The 21,728-nt window shown below is 50.2% G+C and overlaps 1 protein-coding gene across 1 annotated transcript in view; it reads left to right on the top strand.

Moving 5' to 3' along the window:
• The first annotated feature begins 329 nt into the window (after nt 1–329).
• KCNK9 (potassium two pore domain channel subfamily K member 9) overlaps nt 330–21,728 on the top strand; it is a 103,472-nt gene continuing 82,073 nt past the window's right edge. Inside the window, exon 1 of the mRNA XM_025394428.1 lies at nt 330–670. Within this exon, the coding sequence (XP_025250213.1) occupies nt 388–670 (283 nt within the window). The 5' untranslated portion in view covers nt 330–387. The remainder of the gene's footprint in view (nt 671–21,728) is intronic.

Here is a 21,728-nt window from a genome sequence, read left to right as displayed (position 1 = left end):
CCTGCATGGCCCTGCGCAGTGGGGCGGGCTGCTTCGGCCGGGTCTGGCGCAGGGTGTCGGGGTTCCCGGACGCCTGGCCCCGGCGCTCGAGCAGCCTCCTGTGCCTGTCCGCCTTTTCGGCTGAGCCCGGGCCCGCGCCGCCCCTGCCCCGCCAGCCGCCTCGCGGTGGCGGTGGCTGTGGCGGCCCCAGCGGAGGGGGCCCCCCCCCAGCCTCCCCGCCCCCCGCCTCCCCGCTGCTGCTGCTGCTGCTGCCGCCGCCGCTTACAACTTGGAGGCGGCGGCGGCGGCGGAGGAGGAGGCGGCGGCGGCCGCCGGGCGCTGCAGTGGGACGCGCGCGGCTGTGAGCCTGCGGGACATGCCCCCCGCGCCGGCTCCTTGCTGGCGGCCATGAAGAGGCAGAACGTGCGGACTCTGTCCCTCATCGTCTGCACCTTCACCTACCTGCTGGTGGGCGCCGCCGTGTTCGACGCCCTCGAGTCGGACCACGAGATGCGCGAGGAGGAGAAACTCAAAGCCGAGGAGATCCGGATCAAGGGGAAGTACAACATCAGCAGCGAGGACTACCGGCAGCTGGAGCTGGTGATCCTGCAGTCGGAGCCGCACCGCGCCGGCGTCCAGTGGAAATTCGCCGGCTCCTTCTACTTTGCCATCACGGTCATCACCACCATAGGTAAGGGCTGGGCGCGCCGCAGGGCTCCCGCGCCCCGGGAGGAGTCCGGGGAGGCGGCTGAGCGCGCGGCGCAGGGCTGGGTGCAGGGCGTCGAGGGTTAAACGCAGCCTCCCTTGGGGGCCTTCCCGCAGTGCCCCCTCCTCTCTAGGGAGCCCCCACCTCTGCGGCGCCTCCGAGCCTCACCCTTCGGGGACCCCACCCGGTGCTCTCCACCGCGCTGGTGTCTGGGCCGGGCGTGCGAGCCCCGAGCGAGTGTGCCTGAGCCGGGAGGGCGGAGGCGCCACTTTTGCGAAGAGAGTGGAGCGCTAAGAATAATCCCATAGCAGACACCCACCCACCCACCGCCCTGGCGCGGGCTGGGCTGCGCGGGGCTCTGAGCCTTACACTTACTACCTCTCTGGGAGTTGGAGAGGGCTGGCCTGGCACCCATGGCTCCCAGAGGGACTCAGGTGGCAGGGGAGTGCGCCTGAGGCATGGGAGGCACTGACCCTCCGTAACCCCTGGACCCCCCTGCAGGCTTCGCTGAGCTCAGATTTCATCTTTCTTCCCCGGGTCCTTTTTCTCCCTGAGTTGCGGTTCTGGAGCTTGGACTTCCCAGGCCCCTGGGAGGAGAGAGTTTGCTCTCTGGTGCTTGCGGTGGGGGTGGCAGCCCCTCAGTTGCTCTCAGTAGAGGTGGAGAGTGGGGGCAGGGCAGAACCTGCCCACTCCCTAGGCTGTGACAATGGGAAAGACCAGTCTAGATACTGCCCACAAACCAGGGAACTTGAGCCTCAGTCACGAGAGGGGGTCCAGCTGGTAAACTGCAGGGATGCCTGCCAGCCCCACTGCCAAGGGCGCTATTCACAGAGTAGGGTCTCTGGTGGGTCCCGAGGGCAGTGTCCCCTCTAGGGCTGGGGGCTGGGAGGACTCCCAGACGTTATACTTGGAGACCTGTGGGAGCTGGGGCAGGTCCCTTCATCCGGGTGGACGCTGTGGATACCCTGCATGGCAGGAGGCAGGGTGGTTTCTCTGTGGTTCACTTGCCCCAGTGAGGCAGGCTGCCTCTCTAGGGCCATCTCCTTGGACCTGCCAAGGCCAGTGTGTTAGTGGGGGTGGTCTGTTTCCTGCACCCCTCAGGGCTTGACACTCCTGTGCCCTGGGCAGGGACCTCTTCCTTCCCCCCTCCCTCCTTCCCAGCTCCTCCTGTCTCCCTTCTCTGGACCTCCTCTTCTAATTTCCCTCTTGATATTTTTCTTTGTCTGGAAATCTCTGCATACTGAAAAAACAGGATTTCTCAGTGCCATATGCAACAGGAAGCGCCAGCACAGGACGGCTTGTCTTTCCTTCTTGGTTGAAAATACTTTTTAGAGAGTCATCTTGTTTTAAATGTTTAATTCATTGGTGCAGGTTTTTCTGTTTGTGAAGGAAATTGTCCTTCTGTTATCTACATAATCAGCTTGGCTCTTGCTTGCCCCACGCCCTTTGCCCAGCACCCCAAATACAGATGACTCCTTCCCTTCCCACATTGTGTTTCCAGCATCTGAGAGGGCCAGTCATTCCCACCATCTCTGGCTTTAAACTGTGGCAGTGGCACGCAGATGCACAGGGCAGTGATTCTGGGGGACAGGGGCCTGTGTGCTGGAGAGCTGGAGAGTAAGAAATACGCCTCTGAAACTGGCCACCCCTGGGGAGAGGAGAAAGCCCCAAGCCCCTTAAACATGCCTTTTGGGTTGAAGATGGAAGACAGGTGAAATTGGCTAGCATACTGGCTTCCAGTAGTAAAACAGGCACATAAAATGCTTGGCTGATCCCGAAAGTTGAGCTGCAACATTGAGGAGAGGATTGGTGTTAAAAGCAAACCCTGAAATGTGCCAGTTTTCCTTAAGAAATACATTGTTGAGACTGATGAAGTTTTTATTGAGGTCTGTTTCTGTGATTGATTCTGATTGGTAGCTCTGGGTGTATGCCTGTCACGGTTAAAACTCCAAAGAGAAGCTGTCAAGGGAAGTGTAGCTTAATGGAGGCTGTCGGCTTCGCTCAGGGCTGTGGGACTTGTACGAATAAGGGACCAGAGGCCATCTGAGGAATTCGCTGATTTTCCTTGCTTCCTTCTTTGGGCTTTCCACTGATTTTCTGGAAAGAAAGGTTGGGAAAAAATTGTGTGTGTGTGTGTGTGTGTGTGTGTGTGTGTGAATAAAACACAGCTCTAACACTAACATAGCTATCCTGTTGTGGAAAGACATTCAACTTGGAACCCATAGACCTGACTTGGAATCTGAATTCTGCTGTAGTGTAAAGACCATAGGGAGGGCATTCCCCAACTCCTGACCTCAGTTTCCCCACCTGTAGAAGGGATGTCTCACAATAACTACCTGACAGGCTGACTTTTAAGGTCCAGGTGAGATTCCGTGGGCTGCAGCTGCCAGGCACAGTGTGGCTGGCGCTTAGTAGGAATGGAATCTGCGCTCTTGGACGAAGCCTGATTGAGCCTCCGCTCTCTGCCGTACGAAGCTGCTTAGCAGAAGAGCTCAAATTTACAGGAAACAAAACACCTTTCCAGTTAATTCTGTTATTTTCTTTTTTTAATATAAATGCAAATTAAGGTGCTCCTAGGCCTAGAACAAAACCCGGTCCCAAGCCTTGCCCTCCAAGGATTTGTCTCCTATTGGGCAGTGATATTAATGAGTCAGGTTAATCATCATGGGCGTTCTGATTTTTAATCTAACCTTGAGCTATTTCTTGAGCGTGCTTTAACTTTTTGTCCAAGTCTCCAAGGCTGCGACGGGAGCCGCTGGTGCTGGGCAGCCACGAATGAAGGCTTCTTCTCAGATGCAGCTATTAGCTTGCTCTGTGAGATGGATTTTTAAAACATATGTAATTACCACTTCGCGTTGAATCTGTGGCCACGCCTTCCTAAAAGGCTTTGGAGGGATATTACCCTGAGTGCCGCCCCAGCTCTCTGGGGATCCCAGGACACGGTGACCACTGTCATAACCAGGGATGAACGGGAGTCCAGCTGGGCCCCGCAAAGGATAAACTCAGTTACATCATTTATCAGGCTCTGTTTCCATTCCTCCCCATTTGCTTCCTTTGATGTCTGTGCCACTTGTAGCTATTTCCACAGAGATTATGTTTAGTTCTAAACTTGTGAAGTGCTAGACCTTTGCATGGGAGACCCTCGTATGTACCCTGTAGTTTCCTTTTGATTAGGGGTTCAGTCTGAGCTGCCCCCCAACCCCAGACCCACCACTTGTTGGTGGAAGTGATGAAAGTCAGGAGTGCTGGGCCAGGGTCTGGACAGGGGTGGAGGAGTTTTATTTGGATTTGGCCTGCTTGGGGCTAAAGCTCAGTTGTGTAAGGGACCCCGGGAACATACGTGTGAACTTCCTACAGTAGGCGCTTTAGCCTCTCCCCACAATCTAACAGAGTTGCAGTCTCCATGACACTTCTTTTGCCAATCTAACATCTGTGACCTGAGCTGTTATCACCTTCAGGATCATTAAAAAAGGAGAAACCATGCTTAGAAATCAGGTCTCATCTGCAGAGTGTGGAGGACAATTTAAAATCGGGTTTGGGCAGGGAAGGAGAGGTGGGTTTTTCCTTTTCTTGCTACGGTTTGCAGGACGGGGAGCCGTACAACAGGGGCAGTATTTCCCCAGAACCTCAGGCCCAGCTGAAGCTAGGAGTGGTTGCTGTGGGAGTTGAGCTGACTGGCTGGGGGCAGAGTACATTCTGAGAAACAGCTTTGGGGCTCCTGGAGGTGCCTTGCCCCCAGGCCTGTACCTGCTGGAAACAGAGTGCCTTGGGATAGATTCCTTTTCTCATTCATAAACGGCACCTTAAACAGACTTTTTGTGAAACAGACAGCATTTTCCATTTTTTTCCTGGCACTCTTGGTGTGGTTTTTGGTACACGGTTCACACTCTGTGCGAGCACCTGGCCCTGCCTGGCCTGTGCTGCTCCAAGGCTCTGAGGCTCTGGGGACAGTCTAGATGACAAGATAAGGTCTGGCCTTGAGCAAGGAGGAGGGAGCTGGAAACCCAAACAGTTGGTTGCAGTCCAGGGTGCAGTCCAGGGGCAGCTAACCCCAGTGGCTGCTTGAACCCGTTCCCTGCCATCCTGCTTAACACATGCAGGGGGTGTGCTCCTTGGTTGGCTCTTTGAACCCATCTTACAGGTGCTTGCCCTCCAAGAAGTCTTCCCAGCCTTTGCTCTCACTGCCTCCCTCAGTCCCAGCCTTTTTCTTTAATAAACACTATGTTTTCTGCTCCAGGCCCTAACTGTGTGTGTTTTCCCTGCAGGGCCAGGACAATGCCTGGGCCAGAGTGGGCTTCTTGGAAGGGCTGCAGAATACAAGCAGCCCCAAGCAGACTCCACAGGCTGGTGCCAGAGGAGCACGGAGCCTCCACACGCAGGCACTCACCTCCCTCACTTTATAGATCAGGAAACTGAGGCAGATAAGGCCACGCACACTAAGGCAGAAGGTCTTGAACTCTGTGATGCAGTTGGGATCTCCTTACTGAAGGCTCCAACCGTGGTGTTTTCCCTGGGGCCAGGGCTGGGCTTGCGGAGTAGTCCATCATGTTTTTCCTTCTGCCTTTTTAGCTCTACCCTTCGGTAAAACTGCCCAGCAGACCCAGATGAAGGGCTGCCAGTGTTCCATGGGGTGGACCCAGAGGAGTAGGGCCTCCTGGGTAATGTTCAGCAGAGTAGCTGGCCACGCTGGTGAGCCAGGAGATGCCTGTGGGCAGCTCCTCTCCCCCAGACCCTTCTCAGACCTGGGCTCACTTAGCCCTGGGCCCTGTAGGAAGCACTGCCTCTTTATAGATGTCATGGACGAGGCAAAGAAATGGGGCAGATGTGGGGTTTCTTCTGATTCTGGGGTACATCAAAGAGACATCTCGGTATGCAGAGACACCCAGCATGGTGCTCTGAGGAGGGGTGGGAATCAGGTGAGACCCAGGAGTTGGAGATACCCATTGCCTTCACCCACTCTTTCCTGGGTCACTTTCATCAGTGGAGTCTAAGGTGGTCAGAGCAGTAGGTGAAACAGGCCTCAGTATACGCCTCTTCCTCCATGCAGCGGTTATTCACACCTCCATCTCTCCGTTTACAGTGTACTCACTTAGTCCTCCATGCACCTGCTTATTCACATATCCATCCACCCACCCACCCAGCTATCTACCATGCATCTGCCACCCATCTACACATCCATCCATCTATCCCCATCCATCCTCCCATCCATCCACTTATCCATCCATCCATCCATCCATCCATCCATCCATCCATCCATCCATTCACCCGTCCACTCACCCATCCACCATTCATCTACCCACCATCCATCTATCCATCCACCATTCATCTATCCATCCATCCATCTACCATTCACCCATCTACCCACCTACCCACTCACCCATCCATACACCCATCTACCCACTCATCCAACCATCCACCATCCATCTGTCCACCCACCCATCTATCCATCCATTCATTTACCATTCATCCACTATTTATCCATCCACCTACCCATCCATCCACCATCCATCTGTTCCCCTACCCATCCACACATCCATCAATCCATTCATTCACCATGCATCCCTCCACCCATCTATCTATCCACCATCCATCCATCCACCCATTCATCCTCCTGCCCACCTACCCATCCATCCATCTATTCATCCAACCACCCACTCCTTCATCTATCCACCCATTCGCCTACTTATCCATCCATCCATCCATCCATCCATCCATCCATCCATCCATCCATCCACCCACCCACCCACTCCTTCATCTACCCATTCACCTACTCATCCATCCATCCACTCATCCACCCACCAACCCACTTACCCATTTATATCCATTTACCCACCCATCCATCCATCCATCCATCCATCCACCCACCCACCCACCCACTCATCTATTCACCCACCCATCCACCCACTCACTCACCCATCCATCCATCCGTCTATTTATCCACCCATTCGTCCTTCTGTGTATTCCCTCTCTTCTTCCCTCCCTCCTTCCCTCTCTCCTTTGTGTGCTCAGTGGGTCCTCAACTCACTTGCTTATTGGATGCATTTCTGCCCCTGTCTTTCCATGTGCTGGGTGGGAGCCCTGTGCTGGTGGGAGGCACACAGTGGTGAGCAGGCACAGTACCCTGACTAGAGCCTCAGTGTTAATGCCTCAGTGGCCTCCATGAAGGATCTCCAAGATGTTCTAGCCCCATCTCCTTCCTGTAAATGGTGAGCCAATCCCAATTACTTGTGATTTTTAAGCATTTTTATTTAAGTATAATGTTCTTATAGAAAAGTGCACATTTCACAAATGTATTGCTCAGTGAATTCTCATAAGGAAATCTTGTCCATGTAACCAGCACTCTGAACAAGAGACAAAACATTACTAGCACCCCAGAACCCCCCACACTAGTCATCTCGAATGCCTCCAGTGGTAAAGAGCTCATTATGTAACACATAATGAAGTGGTGGTGGATGTGTTTAGATGAATGTTGAGATGATCTCTTGTGGGGTTCTGATCTGGTGAGGAGCGGTGTGTGCATGTGGGTTGGGGTGGCTTCTCTTCAAGGGGCTGCTTGTCTCTATAGTGGCCACCCGAGGAGGAACCAGCAGATGTACATTTAGAAACTGGAACATGGGGGGCTTAAACCTGGAAAATGAGAGGGATTTTAGCCCACAGATGCGAAGCTGAGCCTGGAGTGGGGACGGCATGCTACAGTGGCCCAGGGAGCTGGTCCCAGAGGGTTGGCCCCTCTGACTCAGACTGCAGCAAGCAGTTCCGGGCTGTGTGTACACCAGCCACCCAGAGGATGAGGGAAACATGGAGAAAGAGATACAATGCTGGTTCTCAGCAGAGCCCCAGGAACTAGGAGGCAACCAGCCCAGGTAGGCTGGGCTGATAAAAGAAAGGCAGTGGGCATTCTTGAGAAAGCCCCACAGGCAGAGGAATTCTGGGACCCGAGAATTGGAGAAGGGTCCTTCCCACCTCCAGGTGGAGCACCCTGCCATGGCCAGCCTGAAGGAGCCTGGAGTCTGGGGTCCCTTTCCTCAAGGGATTTTGTCGTGAGGGTCTCTTTTTCTTCCCATCCCCACCTGGGGACTTCACCTGTAGAAAGCTCTCCCTTTTTAGGTCAGGGCACTCACTGTGTAGCTTATGATCCTCCGAAGGGAGGGCTGAGTGGAGCTTGGCCTCCCTCCTGTTCTGTAACAGCCTGTAGGGATTTGGGGATAGCCCTGGGCTCCCGAGTTTCTTCCAATAATGCCATTTGTAGCCAGTTCCTCTCCTCTGAGCAATTTTAGCCTGTGTGTGCTTTCCCAGTCCAGTCTGAGCATTCAGGGAGAGCTGACCATCATCTCCTCTTGTCTACACAATATACTTCTGTTAACGTCCTCAGTTGGTATACTAGCTTTTCTGGGTAGCCCCTTCCTGCATTAACTTGTTTTGAGCACATGTACTTCCATTTTGTGCTACTAAGCAAAAGTGTCCCTGTCTTGCATTGGTATGGTCCCGAATACAAACCCTGCCATTGACACTTCAGCACAAAGCAGAATTATGTGCTAGGGACCAAGAAAGGAAGAGATGGTTGATGGAAAAATTCATGGCAGGGAAGATGAGAAAATTCAGGCGCATCTGTGAGTGTGTTGGCCTGGCTTGTCAGGACACCGTGGGCGGATGTCAACCTCGGGGCCTGAAAGTCCCTCCAGCTCACAGTTTGCTGGCCTCAGCCCAACCATGCCCTTGCATGGGGTCTTGGAGTCAACCAGCCCTGAGTGATGGAAGACCCTGGCCAAGGAGTGGCTGCTCGAAGGTGGTACTAGGTGAGTGGGGTGGACCTGCCCTGAGTCGTCCTCATCCTTATCACAACTTGAGCCCTGGGAGGGACCAGTAGGTGGCAGTGGGGTGGAGGGAGGGGGCCGGAGTAGAGGAGGGTGGGCTGGAGCTTGGGGTGGCAGGTGGTGGGTGGAATATTGGTGTCAGGGATGCTGGGCCAGGCATCTGGAGACTGGGTGGCAGGTCCCTACCCTACCCCTGGTCAGCCATCCAGTGAATGGACCATGATGCCATCTGTTGCCTGGGCAGGATTTCAGGGGCTCCTCTGTGGCCTCTCTTGTGAAGGCACACAGCTGGGAAGCAGGCAGGCCTGGGGTGCCAGTGCCTTGCAGGGTGGCTCACATCTGGCTTGTGCCCCATCCCGGAAGCCCAATCCCAGGCACACTCCTTAAGCCTGGGCTCCCTCATCTATGAAATGGGGACTGAGAGCTCAGAATTTGTGTCCTTGTAAGGATGGGAGGAAATGTATCTGAAAGGTTTCCTCGCCTCCTCCACCCAGGAGCTGACGAGTGGCAGCTTTGTTGTGACGGTGGTCATTTGGGCACGCTCATTAGGGGACAGTCACCCGGGTCTGGTTGTGCTCTGTCCACTCTCGGCAAATTCACTTTCAACTTCCCCTCACCACTTCCTCACCACCCCCCTTTCTGCTGCCGCCCAACCCCTGATCCTAATCTCATGGCCCCAGTCCTAGCAAGGGGCCACCTGAGGCCCCCTCTGACTGAGAAATGCTCCTCAGAGATGGAAATGCTGCTACCATCCAGTGGACGGGGGCTGGGATGGTGTCAAGCCGGGGGCTTTGGGGACCCCAGGCTGCATTCAGGGTGTCTCTGTGTTGGATTGGTATGGACTCAAATACAAGCCCTGGCTCGTTCAAGGAGTAAGATTTCCCCAACTCAGTTGTGTTGGGATACTATGGCTTCCTGGGACATCACCTTCCACTCCACCACTGCAATGACCTTTAAAAGCCCATGGCTGCCATCTTCCCCCTGCCCCAGACCCCAGCAGCTCCCCGTCCCCTGCAGAGTCAGACCCAGGTCTTTAGCTCGCAGCCCTTTTCATCCTCCAGCCCCGCCCAGGCCCTGTGACCACAACTTCTGCCCTGTGTCCGGCTCCGCCTTCCGCTTTTCCCCAATTGTCCTTTATCCTCTTGAGCAAAGGACTTGTTTCTTTGCTCCCCAGCCCACTGTGCCTCAGTCTCCTGAGTAGACATCCGGATTCCCCAGGGGCTGCTGGTCTCAGGCTCCCCTGCACCTGGCCAGGCCCACAGCAGGTGCTCAGGGAAGGCTGGCCGGATGCTGGCTTGTACTCCTGGCTCCCCGAGAGCAGGAGCGGCTGAGAGCTGAGCAGTTTAGGGTGACATCTTTCTGCTTGGTTGTGCCTCGGGACCACTGGGCAGGTGCAGGACAGGCTGCAGCCTTTTGAACTAAAGCTGTTGCTTTTAATGGAAGACGACAGGTTAGGGATCCATCCTGCTGAGTGGGGAGCTTCTCACTCAGGCTTAGATGTGTGATCTTGGTCCCCAAGGCCACCTGCTGGTGCCAGGCCTCTGTGAGTCTGCAGGGCATCTGGCAGGAAGAGATGCCTACTTGTGAAATAGACATTGGCTGTCACTGGCCCTGTCAGACATGTGAGGTGCAGCCCACTCAGGAAGGTGAGAGGCCTTTACCTGCGGCTGATGGGCACACAGTGCACCTGTGGTGTTTGTCAGAGGTGTGGAAGACAGGCATACATCTGGGATGAGCTTGTCAGGTGGGGCTGGGGTGAAAACTCAGGTGAAGTTGAGGTGAATCTCTCAGGTGGGCCTGGGGTGAGCCTCTCAGGTGAGCAGGGTGAGCTGCTCAGGTGGGGCTGGGCTGGTCTGCTCAGGTGGGCAGGGTGAGCTGTGTGATATAGAGAACTGTGGGGTGGACACTTGGTTTCTACATTTGAAGCAGAAGCTCTAGGCAGCATTTTGTGTCAGGGCAGCATGGGTGCATTGCCCCGTGTGGTCTGGAAACAGGCAGTGCCAGGCCACTCATGGGTGCCAGGGTGTGGGCATTCAGTCGGGCGTGGGTGGGAGCTGCTGATACCGGGTGGCCCTAGGCTGAGCTTACTTGGGCTGCAGGGAAGGGCCCAGCACAGGGATGTCGTGGGGCCTGGGAGAAGATTCCCCAGTGAGTCTGGCCTTGAGAGGCTCTCCCTGTGCAGTTTCCTGGAGATAACTTCTTTGACAGCACCCAAGTGCTGAGGAGCTCTTGCAGTTGGGGAAATTGGTCTGGTGTCTGTTTGGGACAGTGTTCAGGCCATAGGTATCCAAACACTAGGGAGGGGGAAGCCAGTGTGTGCTGGTTCCCCAAATAACTTTCATACTATGGGAAAGGGAAGGTTGGCAAGCCACGGCAGAGTGTTTCATGAAAGGGAGGAAATTCCCCATGACTCTCCTGCGACCCCCGTGATCACATCCAAGAATGGCTTCAGCATTCCATGTTCACCTTCTTGTCATTTCCCAAAGGTGCTTGCTGACTTTATCATTTCATTAGAGTGGATCATGTAGAGATCGTGTTCAGGTGCCTCTAGCAGAAAACCCAGGTAACAAGGACTTGAGCAAACAGCTGTTTTCTCTTTCTTGGTTGCAAAGTGTGGGGCAAGCAGACGGGCTGACAGGTGGCTCCACAATGCCTTGAGAGAGCAGGTTCTTTCCAGCTTTCTGCTCAGTCATCTTAGCTTGGCTTTTGTCCTCTGGCTGGTGTCTCATGGTTCCATGGTGGCTGCTCCACCTCCAGCATCCTCTCCAGCATCCCTCCTGGCAGGAAGAAGAGGAAGAATACAAGTCAAAGGCATGCACCAGCTGAGCCTGCTTCTTTCTAAAGAACCTTCCTGGACGACCCACCCAACGGCTTCTACTTATATCTCATCAGCCAGGACTATGTCTTATGACCAACTCTAGCTGCAAGAGAACCTGGAAAATGGGGCTTTCTGCTTCTCAAAGCAAGGTGGGGTGCGGCTGGTGAGGAGGGGGTGGAGTCAGGTGTTGGGAGGTACCCACGGGGTCTGTGGTGATAATGCACAGCATTTCAGAGCCCCTTTTCTTTTTAAGTTTACATCACACATTACCTTGAGTTTCCACAGAGTGAAGGGGAATGATTTTAATGGCTATATATCCACTGAATGAATGGACACTTAACTATTGAACCATGCCTCTATTTGTAATGATTTAATGTATTTTTTCTTTTTTTAGGCTAACTATTGATAATGCTTTGTTGGACATCTCTGTGTGTGTGGATTCCGTGAGGCCCTCCTTTAAGGGTTTGCTGGCTGTAGTGGGATCAGCACATCAGAGGGCACAGCACTCAGTTGTGTTACTATGTTGTTTCCATCAACAGCTGTACAAGCAGGGGTGGGTCTTCTAGCTTCACTGCAACTTCAGCAGCCCTCGGCAATGTCGAAAAAGTTTTTGATGTTCTTACTATTTCAGAATGTTTTCCTAGCGGTCTTCAGGTGGCCTTGGAAAGGCAGCTGGGACAAGCTCATGTGGAGCTGGAAAGCTGGTGTCCACAGTGAAATCTTTGCTCACCCCAGACACAGCCAGTCCAGGGGGATCTGCAGTGTACTTGTGGACACATGAAATGAGGCGGGGGAAGAGAAGGGAGCCCGCAGACCCAGTTCAGCTCCAGGGATGGAAACAGTTTGCCTTGGCAGTCTGGTCCAGCTGACTGGCTCTGGTCACTGGAACATTGTACCAAGAAGCAGTCTCAGTGGGGAAGGGTGCCATCTGTGATTGATTAGTCATGTCTGACATGGGTATGGGTCAGGCAGTGGTAGCGTGTTTGCCACATATGCCCACCCTCTGGGCTGGTGGAAGAATTTCAGAGGTGGATACCTTTTCATCACTATGCCAGGAATGATATCACTATGGATAATTGCTTGACCTGGGTGTGATCTAGTTTACAAGACAGGTTCCCATCCACAACTATGTTTCATCCATTAACAAGACTATGAAATAGGGTCAGTGGTTACCTGGTTATGCTGATGAGACTCTGAGAGATCTGGTGACTTGCCCAAGGTCATGAAGTGGAGCTTAGGACTTGAACCCAAATCTGTCCTCAAGCTTGATGTGGTCTCCATTACACCCACAGACAGTCCAGGGTGTGGTCCCAGACACTGTCCCTCTGCCTGGAATTAAGAGCTGGGATACAGGAAGGATCAGCCTCAGTGATTATCACCTGACAGTCAAGATAACTCAGAAGTCATCTGGTCCCACCATCTCAGGATGGCAGCATCACTGAACCTTCCAGTGATAAGGGGTTCACTGCCTCACTCATAGGGAAAGGCAGATGTGGCAACAGTTTTAAAATAAAAGGTCAAAATAACTCTCATTGGTTTGTCTTAGTTCTCCTGACCAGAGCTCCCCAGGATAAGTGTGACCTCAATTCTCTTACCACAACCAAAGAGTTATTGTTTATGGCACGCCCGTGGGATTCTGTTTTTTTTACAGCCACTATCTCAATTAATTCCATCCTCTCAACAACCCTATAAGATAGATATTTTCATGTATCCCCATTTTACAGATGAGGACCTAGAAGATCAGAAAGAGTAAGCAACTTGCCTAGGGTCATGTAGCTAATAAGTGGCAGAAAGGAGTTATGCTTAGGAAGTCTGACTTCAGAGTCTGTGCTATGTTGTTACATACAGTGTCTTTTCACCTGCATCAGTTAGCTAGTGACGTGTAACAAATCATCCACAAACACAGTGGCTGAAAACAACCACTGTCTATTACTGTTCACAGTCTGAGGCTCAGCTAGGCAACTTTTACCTACTACTGGTCTGCAGGCTGATGGGGGAAGCTCTGCTTCAAGTCATTGCATGTTTTTCACTCAATGATGGCAAAGGCACAGGAGAGCAGCAAAAGCAAGTGACGACTTTTATGCCAAGACACTGCTGTGATGATGTCACTTCTCCCACATACCATTGGCCAGAGCAAGTCATGTGACGAAGGCCAAAGTCAAAAGGTGGGAAATACATCCTGCCCACAATGAGCCCAAAGTAATGGTACAGTGTCTCAGCCTGCCGTCTGACCATGCCTCTTGCCAAGTCCCTCCTGCCATCCGCTCGTCACCATGATTTCCTTCCTGGTGTAGTGGAGGGCATAGCTTTGGTTTCCAAGTGGGTTCAAATCCTGCCCATTGCATAACTCTCAGTTGATGTGCTGTTTTCTCATCTGTAAAATAGACAGTCCACAGTCTACCTTTGGATTAGTTTCAGTTTGCTGGGGCTGCCATTACAAAGTAAGACAGGTTGACTTAAACAGCAGCAAATATTTTTTCTCACAGTTCTTCAGGCCTGAAGTCCCAGATCAAGGTGTCAGCAGGTTGATTTCTTCTGAGACCTTTCTTTTTGGCTTGTGGATGATCATCTCCCTGTGTCTTCATACAGCCATCCCTCTGTGCATGTCTGTGGTCCTAATCTCCTCTCCTTATAAGGACACCAGTCAGATTGGATTAGGGCTCACACGAAGGGCCTCATTTTACCTTAGTTTTTCCAAAAACAGTTACATCCAGAGGTCCTTGGGGTTAGGATTTCAACATATGAATTTGGGGTGAGGCAACATGATTCAGCCCACAGTAACCTCCTAGGACTGCTGTGAGGATTAAGCGAGATCAGGGAGATGAAAGCACCTAGTTCAGGGCCCATCACATAGAAGTCACTCAGCACATGTTGCTTTTCTGCCAAATCCCATGTATGAATCTGAGTTTATCTTACTATGGTCAAGAAGACTTTGTTGTCCAAACATGTTAATTTATCTATTGTTACTTATCAAAATCTGACCATCTGCTAGGCTGAAAGCCTACCACGGTGGAGTGGACCCAACCCAGGATCAGTCATTGATATGGTTTGGCTCTGTGTCCCCACCCAAATTTCATCTCAAATTGTAATCCCCATGTGTCAAGGGAGGGAAGTGATCGTATTATGGAGCAGTCCCAGGCTGTTCTCATAATAGTGAATGAGTTCTCACTAGAGCCGATGGTTTTAAAGTGTGGTACTTCCTCATTCTTGCACTCAGTCTTTTCTGCCGCCTTGTGAAGAAGGTGTCTGCTTCCCTTTCCACCATGATTGTGAGTTTTCTGAGGCCTCTCCAGCCATGTGGAACTGTGAGTAAATTAAACCTGTTTTCTTTAAATTATCCAGTCTCAGGTATTTCTTTATAGCAGTGTGAGAACAGATTAAGGCAGTCATGGAGGGACCTGAGTTCAAATCCCTCATCTACCTTTGATTAGCTGGGGTACAGCAAGTAAACCATTTTTTTGCTCTCATCCTCAGCATCCTTATTTGTAGGGTATAGGTGATCCTATCTCCTTTAGCATGTTTTGAGTTCTATGAAGTCTACTGTGCTTTTAAACTTTTTCTTAACTGGATTTAAAAACTGGTAACATATAATACCTCTGTAATTTAAACATACAAACACATTAATGTTAGGTTTTTGGTGTGATTATTATTATGACTGTATATAATAAATGAGTACTTATATTTAAGAGATAATGATGCATGTATAAATGAAATGTCTGGGATTTGCTTTAAAATAACCTGAATCACACGGGGAAGTGGATGGGGGTTTAGATAAAACAAGATTGGCCTTGAGTTGTTGATTGCTGAAGCTTAAGTATTCATATCTGGGAGTTATATTTTTCTCTACCTTGATATGTGTGTGTGTGTGTGTGTTTGTGTATGTATGTGTGTGTGTGTGTATGTGTGTGTGTGTGTGTGTATATATATATATATATATATATATGCTATGTATGAAAATCTACATCGTGAAAACTTGAGAAAAACCAAACAAACATAGCATAGAAGTAGAAGCCTCCTGTCATGGTCCAGCCCCTTAGCCCCACATCTAAGAGGTGACAACTAGCAGCAGGTTGCTGCATAGAAGAGGATGAAATACTTGACTCTGTTGCAGGCTCTGGCATGCACATGTGTTTTCTTTGGCTCTTACATTCTTTGAAAATATTTGGAATTAGTTGTCAACATTTATTAATCTTTTAAAAGAACCAGCTCTTGGTTTTATTATAGGAGGTTATCTATTTTATTGATTTTTTGCTTTTATTGTTATTATACACTTAATTTGCATTCTTTAGGTTTATTTATTTTTTTCCTCCCTTTGTGCACTGATAGTTACTAGGCTTTCTCGTATTACAAATAAATTCACTAAAGGCTATATGTTTTCCTCTGTGTGCGCCTTTGGCTGCATCCCATAGGTCTCTCATTATCATTTGTTTGTAAATAATTTGCAAGTGAGTTTTTTTTTTCTTTAATCCAAGGGTTATTTGAAGTGTGTGTTTTAAAGTTATACACAAAACACACATGCATACACACACACTTTTGTTAGCAAAATGATTAGGTAGGAGAATGAGTTTTGGAGCCAGACTGCTTGTGTATTATTCTGTCTTGGTCATTTACTAATTGTAATGTAATTACATGGAAGTGCATTTCAGCCCCTCTGTGCTTTGGCTTTTGCAATCTATGAAATGAGGATGATAACAACAACAATAATAGACCTCAAGGTTGTTGAGAAAATTAAGTTAGTTCTTGTATTTTGCACATTTAAAATAGCTAATGTGCATTTTTTCGTATGTCTGTTGGCTGCATAAATGTCTTCTTTTGAGAAGTGTCTGTTCATATCCTTTGCCCACTTTTTGATGGGGTTGCTTTTTCTTGTAAATTTGTTTAAGTTATTTGTAGATTCTGGATATTAGCCCTTTCTCAGATGGATAGATTGCAAAAATTTTCTCCCATTCTATAGGTTGCCTGTTCGATCTGATGATAGCTTCTTTTGCTGTGCAGAAACTCTTTAGTTTAGTTAGATCCCATTTGTCTATTTTGGCTTGTGTTGCCATTGCTTTTGGTGTTTTAGTCATGAAGCCTTTGCCCATGCCTATGTCCTGAATGGTATTGCCTAGGTTTTCTTCTAGGGTTTTTATGGTGTTCGGTCTTACATTTAAGTCTTTAATCCATCTTGAGTTAATTTTTGTATACAGTGTAAGGAAGGGATCCAGTTTCAGCTTTCTACACATGGCTTGCCAGTTTTCTCATCAACACTGGTCATCAGAGAAATGCAAATCAAAACCACAATGAGATACCATCTCACACCAGTTAGAATGGCGATCATTAAAAAGTCAGGAAACAACAGATGCTGGAGGGGATGTGGAGAAGCAGGAACGCTTTTACACTGTTGGTGGGAGTGTAAATTAGTTCAACCATTGTAGAAGACAGTATGGTGATTCCTCAAGGATCTAGAACTAGAAATACCATTTGACCCAGCAATCCCATTACTGGGTATATACCCAAAGGATTATAAATCATGCTACTATAAAGACACATGCACATGTATGTTTATTGCGGCACTATTCACAATGGCAAAGACTTGGAACCAACCCAAATGTCCATCAATGACAGATGAGATAAAGAAAATGTGGCACATATACACCATGGAATACTATGCAGCCATAAAAAAGGATGAGTTTATGCCCTTTGCAGGGACCTGGATGAAGCTGGAAACCATAATTCTCAGCAAACTATCACAAGGACAGTAAACCAAACACCGCATGTTCTCACTCATAAGTGGGAGTTGAACAATGAGAACATGCGGACACAGGGAGGGGAACATTATACACTGGGGCCTGTTGAGGGGTTGGGGGCTGGTGGAGGCATAGCGTTAGGAGAAATACCTAATGTAAATGACAAGTTGATGGGTGCAGCAAACTAACATAACACATGTATACCTATAGCACATGTAACAAAACTGCACATTGTGCACATGTACCCTAGAACTTAAAGTATGATAGTAAAAAATAAATAAATAAAAATAAAATAGCTAATGTCTTTCAAGTGTTCACTATCTGTAAGGCATATTTATAATGCATAATTTCTATATTTTAAAATTTACAGGACTTTTTCTTTGTAGTGCAATGATTAATTTTTGTTGAGTTCTGTGAACATTTGAAAAGAACATTTATTTCTTTTTTGTGTATAAAGTTCTACACAAACCTATTAAATCAAACATATTTGTTACGTTAATCAAATCCTTTTCAAAGTCTGAAAACTGGTGATTCCTGGCTAAATCAGCTTGCACACATGTTGGGTTTAGCACATATAGTGTTTAAATTATCATTATTTTATTAACTTTTATGCCTTAAATGGAGCATGTGCTCTGTCTAGTTCACCATAGTCCCTAGCATCATTATATCAGGTCATCTCACTCATTTGCTTTAGGTGCCTCACTCTATAGGCATTTTGATATGTATCTCTTGCTTTATAACCTGATTATAATTACTTGGTCTACTTAATTTCTGAGGGAGATCCCTTAGTATCTCTACCAGTGCTTGGTCACTGTAGCTTGTCTGTTTCTCCTTGTATTTCTGACAATTTTAGTTTTATGTTTTTTGAAGCTATGTGGTTGGATGCATAAAGGTTTATGTTTGTTGTTATTTCTTCTTGGCAGAGATAAGCTTGCCTATGTAAAACAAGCTTTTCTATTATATTTGATCCTTTTGCCTTTTTTTTCTCCTTGATCTTATTGCTGTGCCTGCTTTTTTTAAAATTAGCATTTGTTATATACATGTTCATATTTTTAGCTTATTTTTACTGTTTTTCTTCTAGGAAAGTTTTTGACATGGCTTATAACAAAAGACATAAAAATAAGGTATAAAGTTAGTCCCAAAATATGAGTTGTGTGTGTGATTCGTGTATACTAACCTTCATATTGGCTGTGATACAGGTTCACATTTACTTGTGGCTTACAAGGAGAGAAGACAGAAAGAAAATATGTCAAAAATTATAACTGCTATCAGAAATGTGTGGTGCTAAATTGCACAAAAGAATGTGCTCTCATGCCTTCACTGAATGTTCACCAAGTAATGTTGTATTAGTGTGAGGAACATCAAAGAGGACTACACTGAAATGTGGCTGACTTGGAAACATCCAGGGCATGGAGTTCTCAGGGCATGTCTGGGTGGGATGTCCGGTGAGTGATGGTGTGGTCTCTGGGGTACACTGTCCAGGGCCACCTGGGACCTGGGCTTCTTTGATTTTTTGGCTTTGTCTCCCTTAGTGTGCTGGCATTTGTACTTGGGTTTATCACATCTCTGTTCCAGGCAGGAATAAGGAGGGGGCAAAGGTTGGAAGGGTTACGCCAGTTGAGATTGTCCTTTTAACAAACTTTCCGGGAAGCCCCACTCGGCAATTTGCTCCTCTACCCCATCGGCCAAGGGTGGGCCGCATGGCCACACTTAGACCCATCATTGGCAGATGACTGGGAGAAGGAGGTGTGGCGGCATTTCCCATCTCATGCCTGCCTTAATACATAGGGGACATCCAATCTGGGCTCCTGGAAAGAAATGGACCTTCTGGTGGCCTGTTCAGCAGCCCTTCACACTCCGCCCACACACCTCCTGTGACAGGGACAGCCCTCTGAGCCCTCAGCTGTGGTCAGCTACCACGTATCCTGGATGGGACCTGGTAACATGTGGTCAACTGCAACCCCTCAGGCAGACCTGGCTTCCCGGTCTGGGCTTTAGTCTCCCCATGTGTAAGTGAGCCCATGGACAAGGTTGGCTTTGAAGTCTACTGGCTGGTGATGGAAACCCTCAGACCGCTACTGAAGGAAGAGGCCACTAGCTGCTTCATTTGGCATCTGGGGATGTCCCAAGAGTCCCCTATAGAAGAATCAGAAGAGGAGATAGAGCTGAAATGGGGAATGCTTTTGGCAGGAGAGTACCTGAGAGTGAGAACAGCAGAGGGGAGGAGGGAGGGAGCAGGAGGAAGCTGCCGGCAGGGGCGGGGCGGGTGCTCTTCTTTCTGGCTGCTTCCTTCTCTGCCTGGCTTCCAGGGCACCTGCTCTTCACCCTCATCTGGCAGGGGAGATATCTGGAGCTGGTGGGTCACTGCTCTTATCTCCTTGAGCCTTTCGTTCTGGGACCAGAATCTTCCCGTACAGGCAGAGTGTCAGTGCTTTGACCCTTTACTTCTTCCTATCTGGTGGACATTTGCTGTAAGCTGGGATCTTGCTTCTTAGATTTAGAAGGGAATTGTAGATGCCCTCTTCCCTGGCCCCTACTGCCTCTGGTTGAAGTCCCTCCCCACCCCAGGAGGCCTGGACATTGGAAATGCTCTGGTTTTTTTCCTTTGGGTTTTGTTTTCCAGCTCAGTCTAGATCCATTCTGGGCACACAGAGGAGCCCTCTCTAATTTTTGGCTTCCTCTGGGGATGACCTAAGCATTTGTTTTTAAAGGGCGGGTGTGGGGGGGTCACCAGGCATTATGCAACACTGCACTACAGCAACATCACCCACTCGGCCTTCTCCAAGCTGCATGCATTTCTGAGATGGCCCAGGGCCTGTGCTGATGTGCATCAAGGTAGCCACAGGAGATCGAGTCACTGCCCTGCTCACAAGCCATCCATGGCTCCCTGTGGTCCACAACCTGCAATGCATTGCTTACCATGGCCCTTGAAGTCTAAGCTCTTGCTTGCCTCTCAGCCCTGTCCCTCTCTCCACCCCTGTCCCTCTCTCCACCCCTGTCCCATGCAGACCGAGTCACAGGCTAGAGTGGGGCATCCCTAGCCACTGAAGATGCCTCCTCTGTGCAGCCTTCCCAGGCAGGTGAGATGTCTCTCCTATGTGTCCCTGAAGTTCCAGGGCTCCTGCCAGTTCAGCACCTGCCACCCTGTGTCATGCTCAGCTCTTTCCAAGCCAGTCTTCATCCCTTGCCCCCAGCACCTCTCAGCAGGGACCCTCTTCTTCATCTCCCAGGGGCTGAGGCCCCCACCTGCCCGTGTCTGGCACTAAGCAGGCCCTCCGAGAATGTTTGTTGAATGAACATAGGCATGGAAATGGGACAGCTTTCACGAGAGCTATATTTAACTGTTCTAGAATATTCTCTAGATCTTTCAGAAAAGCAAATCCTTGAAAAACAGCAGCCCACGAATCTGAATGGCAGGTGTTTGTGAGAAGAGGTGGGTGGTCCCACTGGGAGAGCTTCCCATGGAGCCGGGCTTCTCCCTGCACCCCTCATGCTCCCACTCAGTCCGAGGTGCCTGCTGACCTTGCTGTTCTTCCTCCAAATCCCAGGGTACTTGCAGGTCCTGGCCTGGTTCCGATGGTGCCACCGGAAGCTTCCATGGGGTGGGCCACAGGAAGGGAGCCCTTCTGCCCCACCTGGGGCTGGGCCATCTTTCCTGGTGTCTCCCTGAGCTCCAGGTATGGCTGTGACTGTCCAGGCCACGTAAGATGCCAGTTGGTTAAATAGCAGTGTCTGTGCACTGACATCTTCTTTCCAAGTAGAGTGCTGAGGCCAGGTATCCACTACAGGTTGCCTGGAGCCCCACATCATGATGTGAGATTGGCCACTGCCAGCCTCCCCAGGGAGCTGGCCCCAGCGGCCTCAGAGAGTCTTGTTCCTTGTGGCAGAGGGAGCAGCCAGCTTGCTGCCTGCTGTGCTGCTATGCCGCCTGCAGCCCCTCAGCATGGGGTGACCTCCTAAAGCCAGCGACCCTTGTTCCAGCTCCCAAGCACTCGGGGGCACCAGGAAGTCTGCTCGGTCAAGTTCAAAGTAAGGAGATGTGTGGACCTCACCCACCTGACTCCGCCCTGCTCTCCCAGCTTCTTGCTCCTTCCCCTGGGGCTCTGGGCATGGGGCTCTGGGCACTGGCTGCTGGTGCCTTCAACACGGTCCCTGCCTCCTGCCTCACACCTTGGCCCAGGTTACTCCATCTGCTGGCGTCTTTCAAGGCCACTCTGCTGTTTCTTCATTTGGTGAACTTCGGTGGGCGGTGTGCTGGGGAGAGGAGCACAGCCCGATGGTTCCTTCCCTGCCTCTTTCTCGTTGTGTGACTTTCAGTGGACATAGCTTGGAGCCTAATATTTCCATATGTGAAATGGGCAGAATGATGACTGCCTTCTGGAGATTTTGTGAGGCTTAAATGAGATCACATGGGGAAGGCGCTGGGCCACGTGGCACAGGATGAATGCACAGAGGGCACTATGATTAGTGTTCTCATCTGCCTGTTCGATGCCATGCTAGATGCTGTGCTAGAGGCTGTTGGCTCCAAGGCAAAGAGAGCAGACACGAAATCCACATGTGTGCTTGAGGAGACAGTTACAAAGCTGGAGCTCTAAGTTGTGGGAGGAGAGGGGCTGACAGGAGGCTGGGGTGAGGCTGGAGAGAGCCCCAGGCTGCTGGGCAGGACCGTGGAGGCTGTGAGG

This window comes from Theropithecus gelada, chromosome 8 (genome assembly GCF_003255815.1).
Source record: "Theropithecus gelada isolate Dixy chromosome 8, Tgel_1.0, whole genome shotgun sequence".
Taxonomy (NCBI): domain Eukaryota; kingdom Metazoa; phylum Chordata; class Mammalia; order Primates; family Cercopithecidae; genus Theropithecus; species Theropithecus gelada.
Note: the sequence above shows the minus strand (reverse complement) of the source record. Positions and strands in the feature narration are given on the sequence as shown.